General features: G+C 43.8%; 2 protein-coding genes across 2 annotated transcripts in view; one reads left to right on the top strand and one right to left on the bottom strand.

Moving 5' to 3' along the window:
- The window catches only part of PIM1 (Pim-1 proto-oncogene, serine/threonine kinase), a 256,447-nt gene that overhangs the window by 5,328 nt on the left and 223,218 nt on the right, over positions 1-27,901 (top strand). The gene's annotated exons all lie outside the window — the stretch shown is intronic.
- On the bottom strand, positions 7-19,788 carry MTCH1 (mitochondrial carrier 1). The gene is made up of 12 exons (XM_056867666.1): positions 19,591-19,788; positions 18,675-18,759; positions 16,676-16,782; positions 12,194-12,271; positions 10,365-10,422; positions 8,664-8,715; positions 7,200-7,259; positions 5,166-5,259; positions 4,258-4,305; positions 2,772-2,839; positions 2,002-2,077; positions 7-104 (listed from the first exon to the last, which is right to left on the bottom strand). The coding sequence occupies exons 1-12, from the start codon at positions 19,747-19,749 to the stop codon at positions 33-35; spliced, it is 957 nt and encodes a 318-aa protein (XP_056723644.1). The 5' UTR covers positions 19,750-19,788; the 3' UTR covers positions 7-32.

The following is a 27,901-nucleotide window of genomic DNA, read 5'->3' as shown; positions in this document are numbered from 1 at the left end:
AAGTCTGTTGGCCTCCCCCATGCCTGGTGAGATTAATCAAAAAGGAAAGTTGCTGATGGGGATGCTCTACGGAACAGCAAGCTGGAGCCTCTGAACAGCTGCCCCTAGGAAGAGAAGAGGAAAAGATTTAGGGGAATTGGGTACGGGTAACTACCCCCCCCCCCCCAACAGCAGTGTCCTGACTGCTGCTAGAGTGAGTGCCCTGCGGGGACCAAGAAGCCCAAGTCACAAAGGGATGCTACACTCTGAAGCACAGGCTTAAGCAACTGGGATCAGGTGTGAAAAGCCTGGTGTGACGAAGTGAAGGTAAAAATGTGCAACGTTCAGTGGATTAATAGATCAAAGCAGACACAGGATTGCATTGTTATCTACCAGAGAAAAGATGTTAAGAGGCAAAGCATGCCCAATGATATCATTAAGCCCTTAATGTCAAACCCAAATGGATATTAAGAGTGGCAAATGATCCACACCTCTCTTCAGCCAGTTTCAACCCCATTGCCTTCACCTAGACCACTTTTCAATACAGCTCATCACATTAGAAATGAAAGCCTCCTCAGGCTGGCAATTTATTATTCAACCACCATCTCAAGAGAAGCTTTTAAGAGCCACAGTTCTTCCTGGCACACTGAAAACTGTTATTTCTAGCAGACATTATACTAGCAAGAAGTTGGATACTTACAGTGACTAGGAATCAGAGAGACTGTATTGTGGCTCATTCCCAGCAATGACTTTGAAACTCTTTGCATAACACCTACGTTAGGAAAAATCAGTGACTCTGCAGTCACTTTACTTTACACAGGTTGCTTTGTTTTAATTAAAAATTTTATTCAGTAAAAATGCTGAATACGAAGCTTTCAAAAACCAATTCCAATTCTATAAACAAATCATATAGACTTTAAGAGCGCAGTCCTGAAAGGGGGGGTGTAGAACCACGATGGCCGGGAGCGGCGGAGCCACGCCTCCTTCTCAGAGGCTTCCCGGCCACCGCGGAGAAAAAGAAAGCATTTTTGAAAATAAAGAGAGGAAAAAAGGGGAAATTTCTCATTGAAACCAGCGAGGCTATGCCACCCAATAAGGTGGCGCAGCCCCGCTGCCACTCAAGGGGGCGTTCCTGGGGCAAAAGGGCTGTGCAAGCTGCCTAAAGGCAGCTCCACTTCTGGTAGCACCCCTCCCACATGCAGACGGGGGCTTTCCCTTCTGGGGAAGACCAGCGCTGAGCCCTTGCTATGCTTGAAGGGCACCCCTGTGAAGCTCAAAGGCTGGCACTCTACACCCCAAAAAAGTACTGCAATTTTATATGGACACTCAGATAAATGCAGCCTTTGAGCTTCCTTGGGAATGTTCCAAATAATTCCATGGAGTTAAAATCCATAACTATGGTGTTAAAATCAGGAAAAGGAACCACAGAACGTCCTCCCTCATGTAGCAAAAGCAATTAACTTGGCTGTGCTATTTTGCAAAAATAACAGCTGCACATCACCTTTCATTCCCTGGGACTCTCTAGTTACAGAAGAACAATACAAACTCTGGAACACCACACTTGCTTCCTTTAGCATGCAAGTGTCTCTGTCATCATTCTTGTATTAGTAAAGTTGGTGTCCCACATGCTGGGCATTAGAACGGGAGAGGGCAGGAGCAGATCTCTACTATGGCGTGGGGTAGAACTCTTGGCGATAAGTAGGAAGATTATAGATTTGGTTGGGGAGGAAGACTTACTTTGATAAAAAGGCAAAAATAAGGAAAATGTGTTGGGCTTCACATGAGTCGTTTCAAGATTCTGAGACTGAGCAACAGTAGCTGAATATTGAAATGAAGGGGGGAGAGGATCACTTGCAAATGCAGATGAGACAAAGGCAGGTCTTCCCACACTTGGAATTCATCTAATCCTACTCTGAACAAGAAAGCCAATGTGCTTCTTCCCTCCTCTATTACAGGAGGAGCAATGGTCAAGAAACCATCTCTGTCTGTTCTTTTCTCAGAGTAAAAAATGTTGCTGCTCACCTGAGCACAGAGATGTCTCCAACAGTGAACCCAAGAGGAAAAGACAGGAGAATATGGAGGGAGGCCTGCACGTAACCTACACACCAAAAAGAACAGTCAAGGAGAAGAACATACAGAGGATACCTTACCAAGAGAGCACATATACAATATTGAGTATAAACAGGGTAACTATCTAAATGTAGATACTGATTTATTCAATTACAATTAAAGCACAATGCAGAGTTAAGTTCCTCTACTACCAAAGTGTAATTAAAACTGCAATACACACACACCATCTGACTGTTCCACAAACTACAGATACTATACAAAAACTCATCCACCAGCTGCTTTTATAACAAGCCCAAGGTTGTTATATTCAGAAAGACACATAAAGCCTGCTTCATATTTATTAGGCTAAAAATGCAAGCTGTGCTAATTAAAATATATGTGGGATACACACACACACACACACAGCCAGCCTGTCATCCTCCTGAATTCTTCAGGGCTGTGCCTTATAATGCATATCCTTGTCAAACCCTCAGCTTGAAGGCATATTTTCTTTTTTGATTAAAGGGAACAATTTGTATGCATTTACTTCATTTATTCCCTGCTTTTCTTCCCAGTTGTTCTTACATTGTTCTCTTCTCCATTTTATGTGTGAAAGTGTTATGATCGCTTGTATGGGAACGCTATAGGTGGAATCTGCCAAACAGGGGAAAACTTGCTATATTTTCATTTAAGAGACAGGATAGTATTTGGGGGTGGGGTGGGGGAAGAGCAGAATCACCTACCCACAGTTGTTCACTGCCATGAGATCACCCACAAGAAGAAAAGGGTATGTCAGCATGCTCACCGCAATCTGAAACAAAGAAAGTCTAAGGCTTTTCTTCTGCAAAGCTGAATACAAAATGAGCAGGAAGAATCCATATCACTTAAATAAAACTAGAAAAGACCAACATGTATTGCACCCTCCGAGAACAACCTTTCTGCCAAAGGCAGGTTAACTGGAAGAAAGCAACATAACAGACCCCGATGTACACATCAAAACTATGGAAAGGTACAGTAGCAACATCTGATTGATGAGCTGGTCTACAGTACTGGACTTTTAACTATTTTATTCTGTTGCTATTGTTTTAGTATTATATTGATGGTCATTTTCAATGTTTGTTTATGACAAATTTTATTAATTTGACTGGGGAAGGTGGAAGATAACTCTAGCAGCCCATCTGGTTGACAGCATTAAGCTATAAATGTTGTAAATACATTTATTTTTACTTCATTTGTATGCCAGTTTTCTCCCCAATGGGGAGCCAAAGTGGATTACACAGTTCTTCTCACCTCCATTTTATCATCATCACACCCTGTGAGATCGGTGAGATCACACAGCAAACTCTCATGGAAAAGTGGGGATTTGAACCTGGGTCTCCCCAGACCCAGACCATAGCCGGAAACTACACCACACTGGTTCTCAATATTCAGAGCCACCCATTTCTATTAAAAATCTGGAATGCCTGGAAAGAGGCCAACTTACTAAAAGGGTAAGAAGATTAATGGCTGGTTTTCAGCCTAAACGTGGCACGTTGTTGATTAGGGGTTTGTTCGGATCTGGTTTGGCACTACAGCTGCTTCTCAAGCTTAAGAACTCAGAGGCCACAATAGCCAGCAGCACTGTAAGCATTCAGATAAAAGATTTTTGTTTGAAAGTTGTTCTTATAAGTCCTCTAACATGAAATGTGTCAAGCTGGCCAGATTTTAAAGGGCAGGTGGTTGCTCCTTTTTATAAAGCCCAGACTTTTTAAAGTACAAGTGGCAGCGCTAGTGGTGGCTGGGAGCACTTTTGAAGACAAGCAGGAGATTCAGGGAGCCTGTATATGGCACAGAGCAAGTCTGCACCAACTCTGACTCTCCAAGGCTGTGCTGAGCAGCTGGGGAGAAGGCTGCAGACTAGCAGCAAAGTTAAGGGAGTGGCACATACAGTCACATGCCATCAGCTGGTGTTCTCTCATATTCTGGAGGTGAGACACCCTTCCCAAAGAACACTGGCAAGTATGCCACAGGTCCTGAGTATGAAAGACTGGAAAGTACTACTTTTAGCCACAGGATCAAAAGTCAACACTTTAAACTTCCCAGATCAGAAGCGCTGTCCAAAATCATTTGCTGCTACTCTGTTTTTAAGCCCGACTATTCATGAGTATGCACAGAATTTATCTGAGTGCAACATATAAGCAAGCTGCCAAACACCTGATCACTGCACAACAGGAAAATTTATTTACATACCCCCATCACAAACTTGGTGTAACTCCGGACCACAGAGGCTTGGTTGAACTGAAAGAAAGAAAAAAGAGAACCTGACGCTGCGGCCACTGCATATATTAAGTAAATACAGGAAGATCAAATAATCCATACTAGCAAAAAAAGCAATTACGAAGTGGCAGAGGACTTCCCACCGGCATAAATTGACCTGTAGCTGACTTGTGCAGGCAGCAATGCAGTTTTGGCCTTTCAAAAGGTAACCACTGAGCTGGGGCTTTGGCAATTACAATTCCTCTAATAAGAAGGCCAAGACCACAGAGACATCACATTACTCTACGCAGGCCAGCCTGCTCTTTCACAGAAAGAGCTTTTGGTCACACCCCACCTAGCTTAATATTTGATGCCATGCACACGAGGGAACAGATTTCATGAGCCATATTAAAAAGAAGCTTTGGGAAATAAGTCTGAGTGCTTTCTTTGGACTCCGTATGCTGTAATTTACAATGGAAAATTAATCTGAGCAAAGCCAAGCCATCTAAAAGAAACCATGTGCATAGGGAAGAAACAGCTGGATGACCCACCCATAGTTTTTTTTATGGTGCGGGGTCAAATTTTTGAAGTTTAGATAATCAAATAAAAAATGGATACTTTTGTCATCAACCTGTACACATTTTAAACTGCAGAAAGAAAATAGATTATGGCTCATTTAATTCTGATATCATACACCTTCAACTGAGGTTCATAAATCCTTAGGTTCCTAATGAGTCAGTGAAAATCTATTTCTTCTATTTTTTTAAATCTATTTTTTGCTGCCCAAAAGTCTTTTTTTTTAGTTCAACCATTAATCAGCCTGCTAAGATCTTCAGAGTCACACTCATGATATGAGCCAAAAAAAACCCAGCCCCACAAAGTTCAAAAAGGTTACCACTTACGTTGTCATCCACTGCGTAGGTGTTAATGAAGTGAGCCAGAAGGTTGCAGCACCACAAGAAAACAACATCGCCTAGAATGTGAGGAATTAAACCTCTGGGAAAGCAAGAACAAAGCCCGGATTAAAAAATGAATGAACCTCAAAGGATCTGAAGATTCAGCAATCATGCCTGTAAGGTTATAATCTTATCTTTGTACTTCGAATATAGAACACACATTGGGGATACAAAATGCTGAACTAAAGTACTGACTCAAAACCTGGGCCACCGGCATAGAAAAAAGGAGTAATGCAGTTTCCCACTTGATTTTAAACTGTTTAGGGGAGAAAAGGAGGGAAGGAACCCAGACCAAATGTCAGGGCAGTGAACTTCAAAGAGATAGCGCAGCAGGCAATTTTGGAGGAATAAATATATTAATGGACCAATATAATCTGGTACAATATGAATACAGTCAATCATTTCCAAGAGGCAATGTATCGTGGCAAGAAGGAGAGGGCTGGTTTCCGTGGCATTCACCCACCTGGCAAGAAAAATATCACCATAACACCAGTGCTTACACATCAAGATATCCCTTGGTATATACTTCTCGGTATGTAACCACAGTATACACAGAATGTTTTTTAAAATGAGTCCACAAATATTAAGAACAATGCAAGTTTGAAAGGGAGGCTTAAGTTACTGGAATATCCTTATTTATGCCTCCCAACGGAGCTCCATTGTTCAATGTACAAAATCGAACAGGAAAAATCATGACAAATTATTTTACTTGAGGTGCTACTCTTTTGTTACGCATAAACTGGAGAAAGCATGATTATAAACTGATGTAACGGTTGGTGTTTAACAGCTTATCTCAGGTATAAAAGAAAAAACAGACTATTCAACCATTTATTAAATGTTCCAAATTCAAGATTCCATGTGGACTCTATATCCTTTTCCTTGACATACGTACATATTTTAATAAATGTAAAATAATCTTTGCTCTAAGTGATAGAGAATTTTTTACACACCTACAAAACATCTAGAAGCTCATTCGTAATGTGCTCTCAATTAACTGCTGCTACTACTACACATGCATTCATTGCCAGCAGGGGATATAACCACTGTCTAAAGGGTTAACAGGATATCCTGCATCCAATTGCATTGTGCCAATCACAAACATCACTTTGTGTTGCAACTGTCCAGAAGGATTGTTACTGCCTGTATACCTTTTATATTTCTATTCCAAGCACCTCATTCTTTCAATAGGCAACAGACCACTTTTTATGAGATTATTTTTATATAGGGGCTCTTATGAATAAAATTCATAAATGTTTCACCAGGTCACATTGCGGAGTATCTTCCTTAACCCTTGTCCTACTTTAAAAAAATTTCTCCTGTTATAAACAGGGACTAGAACAATACATTTGCATTTAAAATTGAACCACCACTGATATGCCAATGATCTTTTCAAACTGGGTTGGAAATCTGTCATCAATTGTGAGCAGAAAATTTGGGATTTTGCTTTGTCTCTAATCTGGTATAGATCTCTCCATCTTGCAATTCAATGAAGCATAAAGAACAGCACTCAGTCACTGCAAGACCATTGAACACTGACGGCAAAGATGAGTTTTAGCCACCTTAGTGCTGATTTAAAAGCAATCACAGATAAAGTAAGATTTGCTAATCTTCTCATCACTATTTTTACTGAGCCATTCAATTCCTGTTACTTAAATAAGAAGCCTTGTACTCCTTTCCTTCGTAGGCTCCGAGTTTATGAAGGGAGAAGATCCAGGGTTGAGAAGCAATCAAATACGCACTGCGCTCATATCATTTTTACTTGTCATAATGGGCATAAAAGGCAAAAGCCCTTCCTGTATTCTATCCAATGAACATTGCTGACCTGAACTATGAGTAGTGGAAACAGTAACCTCCTCTTCTGCTAGCGGATTCTTATGTTGGATTTGAGGCCACCTTGAATATGTAATGCTTGATCATGAAAAGCAACAGAACAGGCTCAAATTAAACACATTTGATAAGAATTTAGATAGACTCACGTACACGAAGAATCCCAAAAACCCTTCTTCTTTCAAAATTGTCCCAATGGAGCTCAATACACCCCTGCTGAAAAAAGGAAAGGCTCAGGGAAAGGATCTCATACCCCTCTTGAGTCTGCAGATTTCTGCAGCTGCTACCAGCATCCTTCCACATGGGAGCCACATACATAAAATTTTATTGCGGTCTTTGACCAGTATAACAAGAGTTAACAAAAGTTCCAGATTCAGAACATCATTAGAACAATGAATCAATACAACGGAAGAGTAGGGGTAGCAACTTGATCATTTAAACTAATCTTTATGAGTCTACAGCTTTACATCAGCTTTACTATCATTTCCCCGAGTCTTACACATCCCGAGGCAAAATTTAGCAACTTGTCTAGATACCCAGTGATTTTTATCGGACAATAGGATTTCCAATTTAATTTTGTTGGATTAGTCAAGATGTCTAACTTACAACCTTCCACATGGGAAAGGAGGATCATATATATTTCCTAAACATAATCCCTCTGCAAATTCATCACTGACAGGAGCCATCAGTGCTATAATCTTACTGCATGGACCAGGGAAGGAAGGAACAATGCAAGTATTCCCATTCTCGAAATCTCTGGTCACTTTCAAGTAAATTCAAAGTACTCAGAAGTGTCATAAACATGGTAGCAGAGAACCACTTGCTGGTGGAAAGCTTAGAAGTAACATTTTTAGCCTGATTTTGCTAAGAAGGGTCTCAAAGGATGAAGACCATCCTTCCTTCTCAAGAGTAGTGCACTAAGGATAAAGATTTCACCACAGTCTCTATTATGTAGCACTAACACAACAGACATTTATTCAGACGTTTTATGCAAAGGAAGCTTAGAAAATTATGTTTTTATGGTTTTAGTATGAGATGTTAACTTTTTCAGTTCACCCTATAATGTACAAGTATCCCATATCGTACAAGTATGTAGCTTAAGTAAACCTACTTCATGCAGCATAATTCCATCAGTATTGATGTGGTACATTTATGGGCATGGAGCCATGCTGCATTTCCATCAAATTTCACCTTTGTGTGGAGTGCACCTACATGGCATGACACCAAGGCAAGCCTTTCAACATTCTGTGGTTTGAGAGTCAGGTTATCTGCTGCATGGAAATAGTTCCCATGCACGGTGCTTAGTATCTTCCCTGTGTCCTCCCCTTTGACATCCCTGAACATGTGTTTCAGCATGGTGTACTCTGCAATGGTATCATGGCTTATGTGTCTGCCTGTGTTCTGAGGGGGCTATTTACACAATGTGTGTGATATCTGGCGCTTCCAGCTTTTGGGGGGGGGGGGAGATATAAGGGCAAGGATGCAGCTGACTATGAGGAAACTGTGTAAATATCAATGTTGAAGCTCTGCAGTTTGTACTGATGAAATGATACACCTAACAATTCTTCCTAGCCTTTACTTTAAACATCCAACTCAAGAACACCAAGAGATTCTCACCCATATTTAACTTCCCGTCCTACAAACTGGACCATACAACGCATAGAGATTACTGTGAAAGAGAGAAATGAAGACAGAAGCAAAGTTTGCCATTGCACAAAGTTCTGTGAATATGGCCACAACACATAACCAACAGCATATCAGACAGTTCTCCAATCATCATTCTGAATCAAGGTACAAAAGAGAAGAGTTGGTTTTTATATGCTGACTTTCTCTACCTTTTAAGGAGAATCAAACCGGCTTACAATCTCTTTCCCTTCCTCTCCCCACAACAGACACCTTGTGAGGTAGGTGCGGCTGAGAGAGTTTGGAGAGAACTGTGACTAGTCCAAGGTCACCCAACTAGCTTCATGTGTAGGAGTGGGGAAACCAACCCAGTTCACCAGATTAGAGTCCACTGCTCCTAACCGCTACACCACACTGCCAACTTCAGCATTCCTCCACACTAGTAGATCACACACTAGAAAAAAGGGTGTGTGATTTATGCCAATTTCTTCCTCCCCATTCTTATACTGTATACATTTTTCTCTGTACTCTCTGTAGTAAGAAGCCTTGCACTACTGAAGGAGGCTCTTCTACTGGTGCAAGGCCTTTTGCACTCAAGAAAAACCACCAGTAGAACAATTTCATAGGATCCAGCATTTAGATTTTGAAGGACTTCATGTGTGTTATTATAGGGCCTCCTGTCTGAAATTCATAACAGTAATAACAAATTCCATATAATTGCTGCAAGACGATAACTCTTAAGATGTAGTAGGTCAGAGTGGGGGGGGGAATGTTTTTCTATGGACAACATCCAACTTGTAAGTGGCAGTCCAGGAGAAGTCCAAATAGGCATCTCAAACACACAATCAAATGTTTTTTTTGCAGACCTGTCAGTAGCTTGGATCCCACAGTGTTTTTCCACCAATGGGAAAGGGGAAAAGATACTTAGAGATTTGCCCATCATTCTGTTTCTGAGAGTACCTTGTCCCCCAGGAGCAGCATTTCAGCGAGCATTTCAGGTGGTAATGGGAGGAGGGAGTCTAGCAAGTCCCATTCTGCTGATAGAGATGCCTTCTGTTAGCAGAGATTTACCATAGGATCACCAGGTACAATATGTTGCTGTTACTGGTTTGCATTGATTTTTATCACATTCTTTTTGAAAGCTACAGGTTATAATGATCCTTCTGAAATTATCTAAATACATATCGGTTTACTAAATGCCACTTTATGTTCCAAATCATGCTACAGTATCACTCCAATCTGCCATTTTAAGGCAGCTGCTTTGTACACGTACAGGATTTGAGTGACCATGCATTCCAAGTCAGTCCATTTATCTTATTGTCATGCACATATACATAAGAAGCTGCCTCATGCTGAATCAGATCTTTGGTCCATCAAGGTCAGTACTGTCTACTCAGATTGGCAGCAGCTCTAACAGGGTCTCAGGCTGAGGTCTTTCACATCACCTGCTGCCTGGTCCTTTCAACTGGAGATGCTAGGGATTGAACCTGGGACCTTCTGCATGCCAAACAGATGCTCTACCATTGAGCCACAGGCATCCAATGGATTCAAATTCCAGGAACATGCTTCAGTAAGACATGATTGCCTTTAGGTGACAAAATAAAAACCAATGGTTCTTGACCAGGCTACAAGGTTAATATTAAAGCAGAGAAAGGGACTGAAAAAGAGCAAACCCCACAGCCCCACACAGCTCACCATGCAGCGGATGAGAGATAATCCGGGATGCACATTGCATTATCATCTCATGGGAGGTCTAATAAAATATAAACACAAAACACAGTCACATATGGAAACTCATTTTAAGAACATCTTACATTATTTTCAAATGAAAAAATTGTTTGCTTGACTACACATAATGCAGCAACTCCCACTGCCTCTTCATTATGTTAAGTCAATTCCTGCCTCCCACATAGTCTCGTTCCAAGGTAACTGTATCCCAGTTCATTCAGATAACGGAGGCTGTGAAGCTGAATTGTAATCAGAAGCCAAAGAAACATGGACAATTTTGGAAATTTTCCAAGACTTCTAGTTTCTTATATACCATATTTTTCGCTCCATAAGACGCACCTAGTTTTTAGAGGAAGGAAAACAAGAAAACACATTCTGCCGAATACAGAAAGGAAGGCCTGGGGTGGGGCGTGGGGTAGGCCTGAGGGGGAGACGCCGCCTTTACCCACGGGGGAGGGGAAGCCGGGGTGGTGGGGGAGGGGAAGCCCCTTCTGAGGAGACCCTCCTTCCTTCCCGCCCGGCGAAGGAAGCCAGGCCGCGAGTCCGCTTACCTCCGGCACTGGCCGCCCAGGAGCCCAGCAGTAGCAGGAGCTGCCCCAGCACCACCATCTTCGACCCCCGGTCCAGGCCTCCTTCCTGTGAGGACTCCCAGGAAGGGGGGCGGTGGGGGTTTAAACCTCCCCACCACGCGCTTCCCGGTCCTGAAGCGCCCCCGCCCAACAGCTGAGCGAAGGCGGCGTCTCCCCCTCAGGCCTACCTCACCCCCACCCCGGCCTTCCTTTCTTCCCTCTCCCACTTCCCCCTCGGCGATCCCCGCTGCATGGAGGCCGGGCGAGCGGAAGGGAAGGAGGGAGGGCCTGGCGGATCGTCCTGGCGGCGTGATCCGGCCTCACTCTCCACCCGCCCCGCCCGGCCTCTGTGCAGTGAGTGGGGGGTGGGAGGCGGAGGCCAGGCAGCGCCGGGCTCGCCTGGGCCGGGGGTGGGTGGGAGCGGAGGCGCCCCACGGGAACTGAACCGGGGGCCTCCTTCTATGCCCAAGCAGAGGCTCTGCCACTGAGCCACGGGCCCCTCCTCGTGAAGCTGCCTTATGCTGAACCAGACCACCCCCCTCGGTCCATCAAAGTCAGTACTGTCTACTCAGTACTGTTGTCCCGAGGCTCAGGAACGGGAAGCGCGAGGGGGGGGAGGTTAAACTGCTCTGCGCTGCCTAGGCAGGCAGCGCAGAGCAGTTTAAATACCCCGCCTCCCAGCTGGCCGTCAGGGCGGGGAAGCCCGGCTTGTGTTCCGATGCGCCCAGCCGGCTGGCGGGAGGGGCGGGGGTCCGCATATTCGCTCCATAAGACGCACTGACATTTCCCCTCACTTTTGAGGAGGAAAAAAGTGCATCTTGTGGAGCGAAAAATACGGTACTCTTTACACAATTTTACTTCAGTTCCTGAATGCCAAGTCAGTCAAGCTCTTAAGCAAATCAGACTGTCCTAATTTATTAGTAGGAGAATGCAAGATATAGGTTCTATGCTAAAGTCTCAAGACTGAATTTAAATAATCACAGGAAACTGCATTAGGAGGATGTATGCTTACTTACTATTAAAGAAATCTATTTGGAGCTAGAATTCATGCTTGTGATTTCATACCACTCATACAGGTTGTCATACCTTCTCAATTTCGGAGGGACATGCCAAATCAACCTCCACAATCAACACCCCGCGTTATTATCTAAACTGTAAAGCTATTAGATGGAGCTGCTCTTATCAAGTACAAGATAAAAAAAGAAAAGAAGTCTTTGTGGGTTCCACCTCTTTCACCACTTTCCTGAGGGAAGTTTTCACATCATCCTTGTTCGAAACATGCTCCATATCCTCCAAAGGAAAGGCCTGGAATATAAATGAGGAAGCACAAAGACAATAAACTGGTTTCCCTCCACATGTCTTTGTGTGTGATTAGCAATGGCAGCTGATGAGTCACTGAGGCTCTGCTACAAATAGCACTGCCAAAACCTCTCTCAAACCACCTATATAAAGCCTAATTTGAATGTGATACAGGGGGGCAAGAAGAACTTTCCCCTGCCATGTTGCACATACACAGCATCCTGTTCAAACCTGGCCTTCTGCCACTATGTGTACAATGTTAGCACACCAGTCCAACCACAGATGTAAAAATTCCAGAAAATTTTGAAGCCGTGCAAAAAACACAGTTTTTTTGGGGGAGGGGCACAGACATTTGGAGCAAAAAATATATTCTCTGCTTCCTTACCAAATCTAATTTTTACTGCTTTAACAGAATAAAATGCATAATTTAAACACTACTATTTGGCACACTTATACAATTTAAAGGTTAGTTTTCTGCAAGCAAAACTGAATATACCCAATATATAAGAAAGAGCTGCATACTGCTGCACTCTATAATACTTAAGCCACACATATCTTAGTTTTTGTCATCTGAGATGTGGGAAAAGGTTAAAATTAACAGAAACCAACTTTTGTAGTAAACAAATAAAAATGTCTCAGAAACGGTCTCATACAGTCACAATTTGATCAGCAGCATATCTGGATACTGCATTAAATATAACATTAAAACAACAAACCCTTCAACAATGTGCTATTCTATGTGTAATAGCTTATTAAGTAAACAAAATTATTTAATCGAGCATTGAGTAAACAAAATCAGTTGCTTTCAAACATCGTATTTTTGAAAGCATGTTATATGTGTCTATAAAAAATTAGCTAATGCTGGAAGAAGTCTTATGTAACAAATCGTTATACTATACATTTTAAAAAGCATTTCAGTAGTTACAAAAGAGGAAAATATTTCATAGGAGGTTCTTTCCAGAGCTCGCCAAAATGTCCAGTTTCTTTTTGTTGGAAAAACTGCAGACAGTCCTAGGCAATATCTCCTTCTTTGCCAGTTTTCCCAGTCTGAGCACAACACCCAGACTACAGAACTCTGGCATACTAATAGTGTACAAGTAGTTGGTCAAGGGCCCCATTTAAGCGGAACTTCCGGTGCTGAGCTGGGCTGAGTGCTGCGTCTTCCCAGGGGCTCCTGGGGAGTATCCAAGTTTGCGTGTGATTTGGGGTGTTTTATTGCACCCCAACCCAGCCCTTGCAAGTGGGCTGAGAGGCAGGAATTCCCTGCAGCCATATATGCGGTTTGACCTCCTGAATACTCTGAGGTAGCTTTAATAAGCCCCCCGGAGTTTCAGACGTTTGGTCCCGTGGGCACGAAGGGATTGAAATCGCCAGCGCGCAACTTCGGCTTTAGACTCTACCCTCCAGCACCCTATAAACATCATAAGGACTACATTAAGATTAAAGCCTCACCTCCGGGCGCCCAAGTGAGTAGATAAGAATCCTTCGTCTTTCACTGGCGTCATCGAATAACAGGGGGTTGAAGAAAATATTCCTGGTAACCGTTTTTCTCCCTTAATTGAACTGGATGATTTTGTTGTATGAGATCCATCAGATAAAGCAGCAGGAGCCTTATCAAACTGATTAACTTAAATTAAAACAACGAGCTTGAATGATTGATGTAAGATCTGCCAATCAGACGCGTTCTTAAAGGAAGGGGAGGGAGGAACTTTTGAGAAGTTACATGAGGAAAAAAAGGTCCTCCAGCCACGTGTACAACAAAGAGGATCCTTTGACCGGAAGACTCTGTGCTTTACCTCTCCACTGCTCTACAAATCAACAGGAAGAAGGTCGTAAGACCGGAAATTCGTCTTACTCGTGTTACACCAAAACCACTCCTGAAGGTAATAACCATAGAGAAGAGACGATAGAAGGTCTACGATTAGGTAATCCCTGGAATACTTCCTGGCTCAGCCGATCTAGAGCGTCTGGTAAAACTCGTTGGTATTTTTAACTTTAAAAAGTTTTTTTAAGTTTAAATACTTATTTTTTCAACCCGAAAAAGATATTAAGTTGGACAATAAAGTATTCTCTATTAACTACATGCTGGACTCCTGCTAGATGACCATCAAATTTTTAATAAAGTTACATACTCTGGAGCCTCTCCCTGATCTGGCTAAATACATAGCCCTGCTCTTATGAAATCAAAGGGAATTCTACTGAATTCAATCATGGAAAAAAAAGTACAGGACATGTTTGCTAAATATTCTGAGGCGACAATTAAACAATTAAAACAGATTTCTACACAGATGGCTCAATTGATTTCAGTGATGACGACTCTTGACCAATCATCACTGGTATGTAATCAGAAGTTGAATCTGGTTACAGAAGACATAAAAGTCTTGAAAATTCAAATGATGACTACAAATATGGACATACAAGCAATGGATTCTTCTGCCCAAAAAGTCACGGAAGAATATCAGGATATAAAGAAGAAGACAGAAGTTCAAGAAAGTAACCAGCCGGCGACAAAGAGACCAGACATACAAGAAATGGACTTTTCATTTAAAAAAGACATGGAAGGACGTGTGGATACAAGGAAGAAGAGAGCAGAGCAAGGAACACAGATTGAAGCCACGATGGGGATTAAGCCCAGAAAGAATTATTTTTGGATATGCACCTTGCCTGAGAAAATGAGAGAAAACAAAGAAATCTTGTTCCCATACCTGACTGACTTATTTCAGTTACAGAAGGAAGTATTAGACCATGGTTAAAGGATTGACTTAAATATGATTGCTGGATTGGAAGGCTTTGACAGTGTGGACGGGTGGCATGGCTATTTTAAATTTATGTTAAATGGAAAGGGACAAAGGTTTCAGAATAAAGGGATTAAATCATTTTAACGCTAGAACTGGTGGAGTTGGAGAAACTGGGGAAAAGGGGAGTACTGAAGGAATCATTGTGATAATGTACAAGATCTGGGAATAATGGAAGGCTACTTTTTATTTTGATCCAGAATCTAAAACTTTATAAAACATGAGAATGAAATTAATGCTAGGATCAGTATATGTTAACGAAGGCTAATAATACTTTATTAAGAGGTAGATGGAGGTGATGGGGAAGTTGTCATATTTTTTATGTTTAATGGTAATTAAGACAACAATCAATATAATTGCGATTGTGATATTATTTTTACGCTGTTGTCAAAATTATGGAGAATTTATAGCTTTAAAAAATCAATAAAAATTTATAAAAAAAAAAAAAGGGCCCCATTTAAGCAAGCTGCTGTGCGTGTGCAATTATTGATGGCCAAGGGGGACAGGCTATCACATCCTGCCTTTCCTCCCAAGAGCTCAGGGGTGCATACATGTAGTGAGATCAGATTACCCCAGTCTTCAGAACAAGCCAATGCAGTAAGTTAGGTGTGAGACAGTGACATGCCCAAAGCCACTCAGTGTGATCAATGGTAATGCAAGGATTTGAACTCGGGCAACCACAGTTACATTTGCATCCTCTTCGCAACTCCCTTCCACCCTCACCACGCTTTTGCTGAATTACTTCTTCTGCTTTCCAGAAACAGAGAAGAAAACTGTTGTACACTTCTGAAACTCTCAGCTGGGAAACATGCAAGGGTCCCCTGTTGATCACCAAGTGCTTGAAGCAGCAAACCATGGTATGAGAAAGTTTGCACCCCAAGAGCTGAAGGAGATTGCAGGAGCTTTCCCATCCCCCACACTTCTAAACAATGCATAGAAGGGAGGGAAGTGGCAACCTGCTGACACTTCTTAGCCATACATTAGATCAGACAATGCTGAGCTGCTTTGCTTTCAGAGCTTTCTTGTACACAGCAGGAGGAGACGGAGTGGAAGGCAGCCAACTTATCTTGGCAGGAGACACAGCAGCACTTCTCCCATCCTTAATGAGGAGCTGTCACTGAAGATTAGAAAAGTGAAATCAACAGCACCACTGTCAAAAGCTGAACAGGCCAAGAAGTGTCAAACTAAGACTTTCAAGGAAATAAAGAGTCACCATGAGAGGATCAGCAGCTCATTATTTTAGTGAGTTTGAAGGCATGCAGACCTACTTAAAACTGTTTGATGGTGACTTAATTAATTTAAAATATGGTCCAGGAGTGCCGTCAGCATTTGATTGTAATCAAAAATGCTTAGGACTCAGGAAATTGTTCACAAAATTAAAAGTTAAAAGCTCATATTGAGAGGCTCCATTTACCATGAGCCCAGTTGCCAAAAGGTTTACAAAATGATCTTCTGTCTTTGGTTGAAGGAGAGATGCAGTTTACCACAACCCAAGCAGCCACTGCTGTCCTTGACCTCCCCTCCTTTCAAGGCTACCTGAAAATAGTATATAGCCTGAACCAGTTCACAAGGAGCATTCAATAAACCAATTCTGGAAGGCAAATCTGTTTCTTACCTTCTTCACTCGTCCTCGAGTTACAGTTGATAATGTGCTAGAGATGATACGAGGAGTAAGGCCACGGAACAAACCTTTTTTCCCATCCACTTTCACAATGTGTCTGGCTAGGGAATAAAAGATAGTGGTAGCACTCCATGAGTCTTCTGGACCGTTAAATTTTCAACTGACCAAAAATCTTCCTGAAATACATATCTCAAAGTATTAACACACTCAAGAGCTCACAACTTTTCATAAAATGGGTACAACCTTTGGCATGTTCAACTAGTCTATTTACTATTGTCAGCCTACCTGAGTTACACTGGATTTTATTGAGTTAGGTCAGAGTATGAAGATCCCTTTAACTCATGCTTAGCTGTGCTGCCTCCTTCTACCCCAAAGGGTTCAGGTTATAATCTGCAAAATGTTTTGAAAGGAATTGCATAGAATCTAAGTTATTATAATCATCAGTTGGTCAGAGAAAGGAAAAACTCAAATAAGCTCTACTGTAATTAATATACTATAACAATCTGAAGTTAGCTGCTCCAGTACTACTAAGACAGCCCCATCTTTTTTCATCCTTTTTGGTTGGATGGTACCATTTCATTTGCACTTACATATTCTTCTAACACAAACAGCCTCCCACTGATATAAGATACTCTTGCATCAATGCAAGAATCTCGTACATCAGCACACAGTTCTTTGCACCAGAGGAAGATATAGGTTCCAATGGAATGAAATGGAAGGATCCAGCCCTTGCAGTATGGACTATATGCTACTATGGCTAAGAAACAAATGAGATTACATGATCGCTATTAAGCAGCTATATAGTACAGTCCATCAGCTGATCAAATAATATTTATTGTACAAAGCTACAACAATCAGAAAGCAGAACAAAATATGACCAACTTTGCTAGCAAAACCACCAGAATATTAGAGTACCAATAAAACACAGTTAGATAGCTCCAAGAGCAGGGAATAAATTAGCAAGACACATCATTCCTCATACAAGGCAACAGATTTCATACCAAAAAACCAATTCATTAATCAATCAGCAATGTACAGAAGTATATTGCTACTCTACTATGTTTCTATCCCTTTTAAGAGCTACTTCACCTTGTGCAATACAGATTGCTAAGGGATAATTGAGGAGATACCAAATATTCCTCTTGGGGAATCATATAAATGGCATGATAGGATGTTACGTGTCAAATCCTCAGCTCCCACTTAGGCTTTGATTATGATGCTTTCCAAGAAACTGACTCTTAACATGATAATGCAGGCATAGTTCTGTCTTTCAAGGTAGTATCTTTTTTATAACTAACAGGTAAGACCACTATGCACCTAAAATTATGTCTTAAAATAAAAATGCCGTGTAGTGGCATAGGACACATTTAATGGCTTAGATATAATTTACACATCAAAGAACTTTATCGCTCACCATTGTTCCACAAATCACATTAAGCACTCCCTGTTTCTGTTATGAAGCCAGTGTCAGTACAAAAGGGGTAAAAGAGAATTATTACCACAACCTACAAATCAAGACACAACCAACACACTCTTGACAGAATTGCAGGAAACTACAAGGAGCTAAAAAGTACTGGCAAATTTATCTACCACCCAATTGGAATCTCTCAAAATGTAGCATGTACTCACAAGCTTGCTGGCCTCTTAAAACCACAACTTAAACCAACCCCCCTTATTTAAAATGGCACTGATTGTGGATGTTTACCACTGTAAAATTCCATGCATGAAATTATGGCAATCCTATGATTGTTAAAGAAGTCAAGCAGAAAACAACAACACTCCAACCACAGTAACGACAGGGATGCATCTCAAGCTTGTTTCTATGAAAAACAATAGTCATTAAATAAATTGTACTCTTTGTGAAAGATAATATTTCTTAAAAGCACAGAGATGTATCTGAATCATATGAACATTTGATCTATCAGGTTTGAACTCTACATGGCCTTTAATGGAAATTTACAAAACCTTACTTGCATTAGAAGGACATGCTCACCATATGTAAAAAAGCCAGGTAGGTATAGTACTTTTCTCCCCATCAAGTTTCTCCCAATGGTTGGAGGCAGAGGTTCATGACCGACCTTTAAAAGAAATATCAATCAGGCAACCTCTCTTTACAAGAATTCTCTGAAAACTAGTCATCTTTATTTATAAGTTTACATCCTGTATAGAACTGTAACATTTCCCATTTAATGTCAGCTGCAAAGTAGAAAGACTGCTGAGTTTTCCTCATACAAATTAAACTCTTTATCTGCCAGCCCAGAGTCCACTCCCATGCATTCCACAACTGCAGACCTCATGAGGAGGGAAAACTGCTTGCAAAAAAGACCCACCAGCAATTAAGTATTCCTGCCTGCCATCCTAAGTGGCAGGATAGGCAGCAGACTGGTATCTTAGCAACCACACCTGATCACAAGCAGACCTAAGTGTGAGAACCTTGAACAGCCTGCCATATTTAAAAAGCCACTTTACAGGGCCGGTGTACTTTAAAACGTCTGAACATCTATCCACAGAAACATTGTGAACAGTACAACGAAACCTAATCAGGGATAGCACTAGAAGAGATATAGAAATAGCATAATTCCTGAAGATACTCTGGGATACTGCAGAGGGACTCTCCCACACCAATTTACCATAGGAGGCAATTTAGCGTTGAGTGTGTGGCCCAGTCACCCACCAAGCTTCACGCCCAAGTGAGGATTTGAATCCTGGTCTCCCCAGTCCTAGTTCAACCACTACACCACAGGGATGGCGTATCTTTCCCCATTGGCAGGGAACCAAATTTTCGCGATTCTAGGATTCTGTCTCATTATTTCCGAGAACCTGGCAGAGGAAGTTGCCCAAAGAAACGCCTCAACAGCTTAAGCCCTGCCCACGCGGAACCGGCAACCTGGGACTCTGACCAACCGCACCTGCACCAGGAGCTTCACATAGAGCAGCGGATGGCTCAGGGACGTGAAACCGGCGCTTAATGCCACGAAGAGCGCGTCCGCCCCCTCCGCCGGGCCCGGTCCTACGCCCGGCCCAGCTGCCGGGGGAGGCACCCCGGGACGAACAGAAGCAACCGCCATCCCCCCCCCCCGCAAGCAACAAGGAAGCCTACTTCCGGGTACAACGCTCTTCCCTTGTCACATGACCCCATCCATAGGGTCACGGAGTTTGTGCGTCAACACGTGACGCTCGGTAACGGCCCCCTTCAGCCCTTAACACTTCCGGACTAATGGCCAATGCAAAGTATGGAGGAGTTTTATCATAGAGATGTTAAAGGATAGTGCGTCCACAGTGAAAAGAGCGGGAAAGGAACTGGGTTTTTTTTTTCCCGCCCTCTGCCTCCCCATAGTGACGTGCCGTTGGGCGATACCATTATGAATAGGGTGGGGAGCCACAGGCGCTTAGGCGGAAATAAGAATTATAACACTGTCAGTTTTCCTGCAATCATGTTTCCTCCTGGCGGCCCTGAAGACGAGCCTAACCCCGTGGAGTGTTACTACAGGATGGTCCTGCAGAGTCTTGGAGGAGTTCTGTGAGAACTGACCCCCCTCAAATGATATTGGGAATTGCCCGGTGAACGGCGTCCTGTGCAGTAGGTTATTAGCGCTCTCTAGCGGTTGTCTCTGCTGGTGCAGTACGAGCCTCGGTCGTTTGACAGCTGATGAACGATTGCGATTGCTGCTGCAGCCACGAGTGTTACATACGTCGTGTGCTCCAAATGCAAGTGAAGATAGAGGCAGCATTCAATGAAAACATCAGTTAATAATACAATCAATTTTATTAATGTTTTAGTCACGGACCTTAACAATGTTCAGATTAAAACCATACAAAATATATAACCCGCAACACCCAGAATTGAATAAAAATTTTAAAATGTTACAGACAGTTGCATATATACATATTGTTGCTGATTTAAATGTCATAATTCCCCTAGAATATTCTTTCTGTGGCAACTTTGGAGCCTAATTTTCAATAAATTTCTTCCTTAACATGATAAAAAAAAAAAAAAAAACCACACTAAGCATGATCTTAGTTAACGTCTGCCATTAAAAATCTAACTCGGCCCTCAGCTGTATCTAATACATCTGGGATATGCTGGGTTAATTTAAAACGAATGGAGTCGTAAAATGGGTAACTAAACAAAATATGTGGGAGATCCTCTATTGATAGGGTTGCCAATCTCCAGGTATTTATAAGCTACTGAGGTGAAACATAGACCATATACGTGACATATATACAACACAATTATATACAATATGTACAGTTCACACAAAAAATATGGTAATATATTAATTTTTAGAAGGACTGAAGAAAGATTTCCACTGCTGTGGATCTGAAACGGCCGTATCCATCAATGATTGTGGCTCTATATGAACTTTACACAAGGATTACAATATTAGCATTCATTTGGTACTCAGTTGAGACCTTTGGAACTTCCTCTATATATTTTTGGTACTCAGTTGAGACCTTTGGAAATTTCTCTACATTTTTTGTGTGAACTGTACATATTGTATATAATTGTGTTGTATATATGTCACGTATATGGTCTATGTTTCACCTCAGTAGCTTATAAATATTTGCACTTTGTGTATATACAGTTTCCTGTACTGTTTTTCTAAACCTTTTGGTACGAGTACAGAGGTGCCGTTTTTCTCCCCCCCAACCTCCAGGTATTAGCTGGTGATCTGCTATTAGAAATGATCTCCAGCCAATATAAATTAGTTCAACTGGAGAAAATGACCGCTTTGGCAATTGGAGTCTATGGCATTGAAGCCCCTCCCCTCCCCAAACCCCTCCCTCCTCAGGCTCCACCCCCAAAACCTCCCGCCGGTGGCGAAGAGGAACCTGGAAACCCTATCTATTGAACCTGTGGAACAGGGACATAGCCTTAGATTATGGGGAATTTTTTTATATCTGCCATGGGTGTAAGTTGAAGGCATCGTTTGAAATTGTGCCGTTGTAAATGCTCTCCTTAACCCTGGGTCCAAAAGTTCCATTAAATAATTTGAGAAGAACTTATTCGATCTGAATAACGGATACCATAGGGAGAACTTGGACTTTTGTATTAGGCGCATATCATTATCAGTTTCTTTGTCAGCAATCCATTTTTTCCTGATATCTTTTGGGTCCCGGTTAATAATACATCAAATAAACAAACACATTATTCAGAAGGTGTGTGTGTGAGTATTTGTGGAGGGAAAGCCACCACTTCAAACACTACAAATTAGCTGTCTAACCACACACCTAACTGGACATCAGGATATTTTCAAAGCTTGGGCCTTTCACAGGACTTGCTGTCAAAACTACAATGCAAGGTTATCTGACACCTGGTGATCCAGAACGCTCAGTTAACCAACCCAGCCCAGAAGGCAGGTTCCTCCCCATCAGCCACCATACCCTTGTATCCTTGGGTGCACACTTGCCTTACTTCCACCTCTCCAGCCAGCTGGCTTGATGCCTCCAGCTGTGGCTGAGCTTCTAACAGCTGGCACTGCCAGCTATGATCATTCTTGGGTGACTCCTTCCACCTCAGCTCCCCTTGAGCTGTCTGGAGCCAGCTCTGCCAGAGGGCTATTAGGCACATGGCCCGTTTCTCAGCCAGCTGCATTCTGTAGTCCACTGGAAATGGCACTGCTAGGGATGGGGGCTGTTGGCGTCGCATTCACAAGGGGGTGGTATTTGGTTGCTGCAGATTCCTCTGAGTAGGGGGCAGGGATAGGTTTGCCAGGCAGTACCTGGCAACCAGCTGGAGTGTTGTGGGGTGGGGGCACATCATCACAGGATATATTTTTTTAATGCAGCCTTGTGTACTTACTGGAAGTTGTTACAAAATGGCAAAGAGTAGCTCTACGAAATACTGGAAACTATGGGAAGAGTTTCTGGCAATTCCTACAGCAATTCTGTAAGTGACAAAGGGTAGATCTAGGAATTGCTGGAAATTCTATGGTAAAACCCCGAATCAATCCCGAATAACAGGACGGGGAGAAGGGGTTGCAATTCTAATCTGGGAGGGATCTCTTTTTGGAGGATCTCTGTACTGGAGATCACTGGGATGGAATGTGTTGGCCTGGTGTGGGGTACAGGGAAGAGACTGGATATCTTACTGGTGTACCATAAAAAAGAGCAAGAGTCCAGTAGTACCTTAAAGACTAACAAAATTTCTGGCAGGGTATGAGCTTTTGTGGGTCACAGCTCACTTCTCCAGATACAGCTAGAATAACTGGTGGACCGTCCACCGAGCTCACCAGCGGATACCCTGTTGAAGTTGGCTGATGCCATCTCCAAGTAGGCTCTGAGGTTCCCTCAGCTGATAGTCCTGGGTAACTTCATCATCCACTCAAACTTGAGGCTGAAGTTGGTTTTCAGTTCCCAGTTTGTTCCCAGTTCCTGGTTCCTTATTCTCATTTTCTAGTTCCTGAATCCTGAGGAAGATATAAAAGCTCTGCACCCCTAAATAATGATAGGACCACCACACATCATACACCCCCATATTCAGCGGACTCTGCCCTTCAAGGGTATATTTACTGGTTCCTGGTCTGTTGCGGGATAACGGAGGTTCGCGGAGGAGAGAGACCCGAGACCGTTAGTCGAGAAAACAGTTTTATTACAGCTGTGGTCCAGCCGCCTTAATAAGCATAAAAGACTGGGCCCCGATTGTACTGGGGAATGAACTTTTATCCTAATTCCAGGCTAAGACATGACACGTCACCATTTGGTGCTTATCTAGTAGTTTCACAGAGTCAGGAGCACAAGAGCATACAGCAGTTCCATCCAGTCCCCTTTATCATTCACCATGACTTTTCCGCCACTGACTTAACACACACAGAGCTGTCTTGCACTGAAGCAGACTTTTTCCCTTGCTGTCTCAACACATTCACAGACAAGGAGAAGAGGCTATCAAAAACGATTAAATTAAAATACTTAAGTGGATCCTCCACATTCGGAGGAAGTCTACCTTGCTGTCTCAGGTCCAAAGTCCAGGTCTTGTGCCAGTTGCTCTAAAGTGAGGTGTCTCCAGGACAAATTCACACACAGAAACTGGGGCCCTGCTGCACTCCAAAACAATCTTTGGACCACCCCACATCATCCATGTCCCCTTGGAGGGCAGAGTCCCCTAAATGTGAGGGTGTATGATGTGCTGTGGTTCAAACCTTATTTTGGGATGCAGAGCTTTTAAATTGTCTTTGATATTTGTCTTGGATTCACAAATAAGGAAAGGAAAAACAGAGACACATCCAGCAACAACAGGCAGCCACGAGTGCCTTGCTGGGAGCAGCCATGTCTGTCACAGGCTGCCAGGGTCTTCACTCCCTGGCCCATGGGGCAGAACTTGTCCACAACCTCCCCTCCTGAGGCACAGGCTGGTGCTATCTAAACCATGCTCACCTGTCCTGTGTTGAAGTGCTCAGTGACTGCTAGGGTTGCCATCCTCCAGGTACTAACTGGAGATCTCCTGCTATTACAACTGATCTCCAGACGATAGAGATCAGTTCCCCTGGAGAAAATGGCTGCTTTAGCAATTGGACTCTATGGCAATGAAGTCCCTCCCCTCCCCAAACCCAGCCCTCCTCAGGCTCCTCCCCAAAAACCTCCCGCCGGTGGCGAAGAGGGACCTGGCAACTTAAGTGACTGCTAAGGATCCATCCATCGTGGCAGCTGCTGCACAGGGCTCTGTTCCTGCAAGAGAATGAGTTCAAGGGTTGTGTAGCAACCTACTCCACTGAGAATGGAGAGGCTGCACTCCTCCCCCCCACAACAAAGCGGGAACCCAGAAAAGGAATGAGCATATAGCCCAATGTGGAACTGAAAACTTGGGTCCCCTCCCCTGGCAAGTCTCTTGGAGCACTTGCTGTGTAGCAATCTCCCTTCTGTGTGATGGGCCATGATTAGGGCTGCCACTCCCCCTCTCCTTCAGCGGGAGGTTTTTCGGGCAGAGCTGGAGTAGCGATCATGCGCGGTCGCTGGTAAAGGGCCCGTTGTGATGTGGCATGGCGGTGCGCGCAATTTTCGCTTCTGAGCTGGGCGATAGTTGCCCGGCAATCCAAGTGACCCTAGTCATGATGCCAAAAGGCTGTGGCTCCTGCCACCCCCCACTCGACTGTAATGCTGCTGGGCTCGGGTGTGAGAGATGTCACTGTTGGGGCAGTTCCCTTCCCATCCTCAAGCAAGGGAAACAAGGAAGTAGATTTGGGAAACAGGCTCCTTCTTACCTGTCAGTGTGTGGCTAGCCACTCCTGTGGGTCCTGCCTCCAGAGATGAGGTATCTGTTTAGATTCTGAAATGGAAGAGGTCATCCACAGAGTATAGAATGTGCTCTCCCCTTTGGGTGTTGGCACAAAGTGCTCGCCCAGTAGTGCTGGGACCCTCTCTGTGCTTTTCTCACCATCAAAGTGCCTCCCCGCTTGCTCTAAGTCAGCACGGCAGGGAGCTCTGAGACAGAGTCCTGTGCCCCGTGTCCTACCTTGTGAGTTGTGCTGCATCCTAGCCGGGGTTTTTATAGGGCTGGTGGGCCCACAGTTGGGTGCTGGGGAGGGGGCTTGGCCATCGCAGGGGAGGAAGGTGATTGGTTGTTCCCTTCGTTGCCTTCCTTAGCAGCTCTGAACCTTATGGGCATGTTTGCACATGGGGCGGGGGGACTTGGTTTTTCACTTTCAGGGGCACCTGTGGGCTATGCTGTGGTTTTTAGTGGCATAACTTTCTGCCTCTGACAGGGGGGTTCTCAGGCTGAAAGGGCTTTGGAAGTTCACTAAATGCAGCCATGCCCCCAAACCCACCATGCTGGCGCAGGCACTTACACATCTATTGTGCCAACGGGTGGATGTTGCAGGGCTGTGATGGTGCCTGAGAGTGGCAGAGTGAAGCTAGGGGCCTTCGTCAGCATAACTGAGCCTTATGTTGGTATATCTCTAGGATATGCCAGGGTAACTCTCAGTCTGCTCCTTGAGCCCTTTTGGACTCCCCCTTAGGATTGCACTGTTAGTCCTTCTGTCTACCTAATGGTATATCAGCCCTCAAAGAATATATTAAAGTGAACCTAAGCATCCCTCTAAGCCCATTAACTTCAACGGACTTAGAAGAATATAGGAGTGTACTCTGTGCTCATAAAACTCTGTAAATGCCGCTCCTTTTACCCTTTGTACTTCCTCTTAGTTTTTCCTTTTATGGTGTTGTGTCCAAATATTTGCGAAGGGTTTTCCCCACAACACAGAGAAGACAAATAATTTGCAAGTTTCTCAGAACTCTGAGTGGATATATTAAGTCATTTTTGTATGTTCCAGAAACATTTCAAGCAAAATAATTGCTAGGCTTTCATATGCAATTTGCAGATTTCTGCTCAGCTCAACGGGATTCAGCCTGATGGAGGAGAAGCAGAGCCATCCATCGATCTCTGTGGTTAAACTTGTGGGTGTATTTGAGAACTTCAGGTACAAGGGGATGTTTTGGGATGAACGTACAACTGCTAATCAGGGCTTAAGAGCAAAAATTGTGAGTAAGGACAGCCACAACGGCTGCCATCATAATGAAATTTGTGAACTTGCCATTTATTAAATTCTCATGTGCTTCAGACAGGGCTCTTGGATCCTGCATTTGACAGCAAGTGATCCTGAATTGGGGCATTGTAAAGCTTATTTAGGACTAACTTCACCTTATCCAACACAATGGTTTCAGTCCAAATTGGGGACTCCGATGGCTGCTATTTACCAATAAAAACACTCTTGGATGATACCATGTTCTGGTGGGTACAGCAGTTGGCATACCCAATACCAGGTCTAACTTCCCCATTCAACAAGTTGTTTGGTTAATGTCCCGCGACAGAGCCTCAGGCAGGGGTCGCGGGCTTGGAGGGGGGTACATGGCCCCCCTGCGGGGAGGAAGACGGCGGGCCCAGGGGCGCCGGAGAGACGCTCGGCGGCGCCAGGGTTGAGAGGAGTCTCGGGGGAGGCGCCACAGGCTTACCGGGTCCCTCTCCCGTCCCCTCGGGAAGGCAGCCCGGCGGAGAAGCCGGCGGTAAGAGGCAGGCGGGGCGGGGCGACAGCAGAGGAGGCGATGGGCGAGACGGAGAATCGCCGGAGCAGGGTGCGCCCAGGGAACAGCTGAGAGGCGGTCGGGCCAGAGCTGGGAGAGGGCGGGGCTGGCCGGAGAACACGGCTTCTCCCGCGGCGGACCGAAAGAGCAGGAACTTATGGGCTCGGGGGCGGGGTTTGGCCGAGACGCGATCCCCTAAATAGGAGGCGGGTGGAGGCCAATGAGGAGGCTGCGACTGGGCTGAAGGGAAAGCTCAGAACGCTGGCGGACTCCAGAGGGGAAGAGAGCCCAGAAACCCCAACGGAGCAATCTGAGGCCGAGGAAGCCCCTCTCCTGCGAGGGGTGACGGAAGGGAAGGCCGGGGGGGCCAAGGGGGGGAGCCCCGGACCTCCCACAGTTAACATTTGCATGCGTGGATACTTTTAAGAACTCTCTGTGAATGTTCCAGGCATAGTTAGCACACTAGGTTGTTACATGGACTGAGCAGAGAACACATGGGTGTTGTCCAGACAGGTTATCTGCGCAGAATACTATGCTTGTGGGAAGTACGGTAGGTTTTTCCCCTGCTTTCCCACAGCATTGTGGTGCATTTGTGCACCACCAGAGTTTTCTCTGGCTTTTCTCCAATCTTTCTCAAACCTGCTTTGCTCCAAAGTTTTGGGAACCACAGCAAAGCTTAGATAGCAGTGGGAAAATTCAGGTTTTCTGGCCCACATGACAGCCAATTTCCCTGCTCCTGTCCTCAGCTGCAGCCATTTCCTCCCTGTCACAGAGTGCTTTTTTAAAAAATCAGCTCAAGAATCTAGTTAATCAATATACTATTCTATTAGTAAGTGTAGTAGGCTCTCTGAATCTGAGCTTTCATTTTTTTTGAAGTAAGCCTCTAGCCGTTTTCCTTTTGGAGATATAAGCAAAAAGGCTTATCTTCGCAATGGAAGGGACTAGACTAGAGACTTAATTTTCTTTTAATGAAAGCTGGGAATCCAGAGAACCTGCTGTACCTATAGTTATAACAGTATATCGACTTAACAATATTCTAGTGCTGATTTTCTTTTAAAATTATAACAGCCTTAGTGGCACATGGAAGGGGGATGGTTGCTGTTGGAGGACTGGGGCAGGAAAACTGGGGAATCCTGCCATTTGGAAGCCCTGTTGCTACTGTGCTTTATCTGCAGCCACAGCAGCAATGGTGAAACCACAAAATTC

The sequence above is a fragment of the Euleptes europaea genome, chromosome 2, assembly GCF_029931775.1.
Source record: "Euleptes europaea isolate rEulEur1 chromosome 2, rEulEur1.hap1, whole genome shotgun sequence".
Classification (NCBI taxonomy): Eukaryota; Metazoa; Chordata; class Lepidosauria; order Squamata; family Sphaerodactylidae; genus Euleptes; species Euleptes europaea.
This window is presented reverse-complemented; position numbering and strand designations above follow the sequence as displayed.

Excerpts from the sequence above, each read along its gene's own strand:
- MTCH1 (XM_056867666.1), bottom strand. The coding sequence starts at position 19,749 with ATGGCGGTTGCTTCTGTTCGTCCCGGGGTGCCTCCCCCGGCAGCTGGG. Across the intron at positions 8,716-10,364 it reads TATCTCTCATCCGCTGCATG|TAATCTCTATGCGTTGTATG; the intron begins GTGAGCTGTGTG and ends TCTCTTTCACAG. Across the intron at positions 105-2,001 it reads GGAGACATCTCTGTGCTCAG|GGGCAGCTGTTCAGAGGCTC; the intron begins GTGAGCAGCAAC and ends TTCTCTTCCTAG.